At 35.9% G+C, this 5,148-nt stretch overlaps 1 protein-coding gene across 1 annotated transcript; it reads left to right on the top strand.

Moving 5' to 3' along the window:
• Positions 1-353: 353 nt before the first annotated feature.
• On the top strand, positions 354-4,737 carry LOC107575683 (leucine-rich repeats and immunoglobulin-like domains protein 1; the record flags this gene model as incomplete). Its single annotated transcript, XM_016262037.1, has 11 exons — positions 354-635; positions 1,825-2,112; positions 2,425-2,526; positions 2,692-2,772; positions 3,001-3,051; positions 3,134-3,208; positions 3,324-3,398; positions 3,472-3,549; positions 4,137-4,196; positions 4,377-4,433; positions 4,673-4,737. Coding segments are annotated over 11 exons (1,157 nt in total), but the record flags the coding sequence as incomplete, so codon positions are not given.
• Between the last annotated feature and the right edge of the window lie 411 nt (positions 4,738-5,148).

Genomic DNA, 5,148 nt, shown 5'->3' with positions numbered 1-5,148 from the left:
TTGTGTCAGATGTTTCTTTACAGGACAGATGCTGTGCAGTGATCATCTTTTAAACAAATTATGAAACCTAAATAAAATCTGAGAGGTTTCTGTTCCTCCATTAAACGTCCAGGAAACCAAAACTTAGAATATCCCGAAAAGCATGTGAATATGTGAATACAATTTTACAATTACAATCTATGTATCATATAAAGTGATCGTATCTCTTCTCAAGAATTGGATTAAACTGCTAGATTCATATGGATTTGTTTTATAACACCTTCATGACATTTTCTCATATGATTGTCACTCTGCACTGCAAACTCACGTCTTGTGTGTTCTGTGTTTTTAGTAAAATTTTGTTTTCTTCACAGATTTACCCAGATCTACACTGACTGTGACTCCAGACAGTCCTGTGTTCACTGGAGAGACAGTCACTCTGAAGTGTGTGATAAAGCCTGATCACAGTAACTGGAGATATGAGTGGTATAAAGACAGTGTAATGTCACATACGTCTGATCGTTACACTGTAAACAGAGACACTCTCACTATCAGAGGAGTAATTACAGCTGATCAGGATCAGTACACGTGTAGAGGACAGAGAGATAAAAGACCAAACTCATCACAATCAAGCTCTGTTTCTCTCTCTGTGACGGGTGAGCTGAATATCATTGTCCTCATAAACTCACTTTACTACATGTCATGGTCAATATGAATGTCACACTTTCTTTTGCGCATTTAATGCATTTAATCTCACTATTCATTTGTAGTAACCTAAATCTCATGACACAGAGACAAATGATGAAATGCAGAAACAAAACATAACTACTGGTAAAAAAAAGCTGGTTATGGATGCTAGATCTGATATGACAGTGGTTGTGTATTTTTTTTTGTTCACTGTCAGCCTTCACAAGCTTTAACTTGTACACAGAACAACTCACAGGGAAGCACTGCTGCAGTGAAATAATTCTCACTGGCAGAACATTATACGTGACCAGAAACAGACGTTATAACTCAGTGTAAGGAGGGTGTTTCAGAGTAGAGGGAGAGATTAGGATCATTTATTAACAACACATAATCAAAAGTAGATCCAGACAACAAAGACGAAGGCAAAAACAGAATAAAGCCAGACAAAGGGTAAAGAAGGCAAGACTGCACTGAAAACAACACAGACACATCCATAAAGGACACCAGACAAAGAACAAGCAAAAGACTGGAGTTTAAACACACTGCGTAACAAGAGGCTGATTAATCCTCATCGAAACAGACGAAAGTAACTGTGGTAACAAACAAGGCACATAGCAAACAGGAACTAGACACAGGAAGTGAAGAGAGGCAAGGAACCAAATATACTTTAAAACAAAAGTCCTTAAACACAAAACAGAGGAACACAAGACAGCAATATAACACTCCGTCACTGAAAGTTCAGACTGTCCAGGTGTTTCACAGCAGTTCATCTTTAGTGAGTATTATACTGAGACAAATAAAGCTGTAAAGTGGAACATTTCTCAGTGATTATTAATCATTATGGCAGTTACACTCAAAGTTTGTTAGTTATTTTTTTTTCTTAATCATATGTTATGCATTCATGTAAGCCAAAAAAAAAAAGAAAGCTAAGAAACAGGTTAACGATTCATTCCTTTACTAGTGGAAATAAAAGTTAATATTTAAAGTTCTCAGTGTAATTAATTAAATAAATACATACATACATACACTATGAGACCATCACTCTTCTCTCCACATCTCTCCTCTTTAACATCAGTGTCACACAAATACAGGAACTCAGAGGATCAGATCGTGTTTCTGACTAGTTCACTGAAAGAGCTCCGTCTTCTTTCTTCACAGATTCACCCAGATCTACACTAACTGTGACTCCAGACAGTCCTGTGTTCACTGGAGAGACAGTCACTCTGAAGTGTGTGATTGAGTCTCACAGTAACTGGAGATATGAGTGGTATAAAGGCACAGACAGTGTAATGTTACAGACGTCTGATCGTTACACTGTAAACAGAGACACTCTCACTATCAGAGGAGTAATTACAGCTGATCAGTATCAGTACACGTGTAGAGGACAGAGAGATAAAAGACCAAAATCATCACAGGAGAGTAAACGAATACATCTGTCTGTTAATGGTGAGTAAATACTGTGATAAACACTAGCATTACCAGGCACTACATGATGCACAAAAAAATTAAGTAATTATCAGTTTTGGGTGGTTTAAACATACCTGCTTTTAGCAAAACAAGGTTTATTATAGAATGTGTCGGATGCATAAACATAAATGCTATCTTTCTGATGAAATTAGTGTTATACCCAGCGGCGGCATGGGTGTAAAGTCAGAGGTCTGGGAATATTGAGTGATTTTATGTACCTTTGTAATAGTATAATGCAGTATGTCACTCACGAACAGATCTGCATGTTTGTCATATTGTCCTGTCTCGCAGCTTCATCTTCTCTTCTGGTCATTGGTGTGGTTGTGGGATTGAGTGTTTGCTTGTTGTTCTTCATCTCACTGCTGCTGCTGTGGAGATACAAGAAGAACAAAGGTGTGGAGCAGTTCATGACATGATTAATACAACTGAACAGCAACAAATGAAAGATACAGTTTATGAATAAAGGCTCATGAGAAGATCTAAATTTCAGCCTAAAGAGTCACTGTAATCACTGCAGATACTCTTAAGTGACCATAATGCTCTTTGTTTCTATTATAGATCAGCAGCGTAACATTAACCAGACATCAGTCCCAAATCAATCTGGAGAATCTCAACCCCAAAAATCTCCTCTACAGTCTGGTCAGCCTCAATAACTAATCATTTAAAGTGATAGTCTTCTGTGGATATTTTCAAAATGGTCTCAGTTGCTTTATTTTTTTCCCATACAATTAAAGTCAGTGGGGCCTAATGGTGATTGGACACCAGAACATTCTTCAAATTTTTGAACTATTCCTTTAAACTTATATATATATATATATATATATCTTTGTACCTTTTATCCTTAAATGCTTGTTTGCTGTCCAGCAGGTTCTGATCACATTTATGACGTTGTGACTGAAGTGAATAAGAGAGATAAAGGTTGATTCATAAGCCTAATTTAAACACATATCATTCAAAATCAACAAATATCATTCATTTAATCATATAAGCTTTTTTTAAGGTGATCCGGAGCCATTGGCAGATGTCACATATTCAGAGGTCACTGTCAAGAAAAACAAGAAAAAGATGGACAAAGGTTAACATACATTCTCTTAACTTCACCTGAACAATATGGTCATCGTCAGAGACATTAATACTTTTCTAATTAATTAAATAAAAGTGCATATTTCTTTCTGATATTTTTTTTCTAGATGATAGCATGCCAGAGCCAAATGATGTGACATACTCAGAAGTCAGAAACAAAGTAAAGAAATCCAAAAGCAATGGTGAGATCCTGTTTTTCCTAAAGTACAATATTTCCAGCTTGTTCTGAACACTTTGACTGATCCTCTGTATTAGATATTAATACTGCAGGACCCAGTGATCTGGTTTATGCACAGATTGATTTACAGGACAAAAAGAAAACCAAAGGCAAAGGTAAACACACAGCAAACTGCATCATCACATTTCATCACATTTAACGCTGATAAAGTAATTTTATCAGAAAAATAAACCCTTTACAAACATAAAGACTGATAGAACCAATTCACGTTTTTAGAAACACAAAAGCACACAACATTCACATCTGCCTGGTTCTGCGTTCCTGAATTTAGATCAGAAATAAAACAGGCCTATAGGCAGAGAGTCACATAACCAACCTCTTGTTTTTCATGATAGGGGCTGGACTTCGTAATATTCTGTTTGAAATGAAATCTAAGGACAAACAAAGAGGTAAATAAAGAGATGATCTGAAATGTTGTCATCAGCAGGTTACAGATCATGTGAAAATGTTTAAAATAATATAGCCTAAATATTTTTACAGAACCTGCTAATAAAATAAAATAATTAGAATGATTGATTGTAATTCTGTTGGCTGGAAATGATATTCACACTTATTAATCAATACACTGATTAACATTTTTAATCAATATACTCTTCTGTGGTTTCTTTGTGATTTGAGCCATCGCTCCGTCCTCATATGATCAGTTATTAATGTAGTTCAAATGTCTGTTGTTCTGTATCAGGAAAGAGCAGTGAGTCTGGAGACACTTTGTACTCTGAACTGAAGCACAACACAGACAGAGGTGAGAGAAACACAAAGTCAAGCTTCATCACTTTTACAGTCAAACCACTCACCTTAAGAATGAACCATCAAGCACCGTTTCTGCTACACATCACAATGATTCCTAAAGTCACGTGGCTTGTTGAAGAAAATCATGTATTTTATCATTAGTTTGCTGTTATTTATCATTTGTGTTCTTCAGGTGCTGATGCTGGTGATGCAACCTATGCTCAACCTATGAGGAAGAAGAATAAACCACGTAAGAATTATGTTACAATTATACAATCATTTTTACAATAACTGAAAATGTCATAGTTTCCACTCGTCCGTGTAAATTGTGGCATGTATTGATTATTTTACATTATACATCTGCTTTAAATGATTCAGTTATTTGTGATGATCAGAGGTTCATTGTGATCTTAAAACTAAATTGTCAAGAGAATGAGCTCATTATTCACATCACCTGCATAATGCATCATCTGCATGATCTGTTTAAAGGTCCCTGAGTGCAGTGAAGACAACAGACAGCTAAAAGAGATTCACAGCAGCAGACACTGTGACGCTTTGCTTAAGAAATGAATCTGAGTGAACTGCTAACGCACGTGCTTGAGTAAATTACTTTAGAGATACATATAACCTCTGTACACGTATTATGTAAGCAAAACAAATGCCTCTCTAGAATATTAGTTTTTTTCTCCAGTGTTAGATCATGCTTCCACGCCAGATAATTAAGATGAAGCCCCGGACGCCAGATCCCATCAGAAAATATCTGTTATTTCTGGTAACAGAACAACTCGTCAGCAAAGTAGTGTAATACCCAAAACCTGTTAACAGGAAGTCTTGTCTGGTACCCAAAATACCCAAAACTCTATTAACTGTCTTCTATCAGCCAATAAGTTGAATGATTAAATGATAAATTACTATAAATTAATATAAAAGAAAGAAAGTAAAACACAACACAAATGTATGGTTGC

The sequence above is a fragment of the Sinocyclocheilus grahami genome, unplaced genomic scaffold (assembly GCF_001515645.1).
Source record: "Sinocyclocheilus grahami isolate Dianchi unplaced genomic scaffold, SAMN03320097.WGS_v1.1 scaffold2813.1, whole genome shotgun sequence".
Lineage (NCBI taxonomy): Eukaryota > Metazoa > Chordata > Actinopteri > Cypriniformes > Cyprinidae > Sinocyclocheilus > Sinocyclocheilus grahami.
The sequence above is the reverse complement of the archived record's forward strand: the minus strand, read 5'-3'. Positions and strand labels throughout refer to the sequence as shown.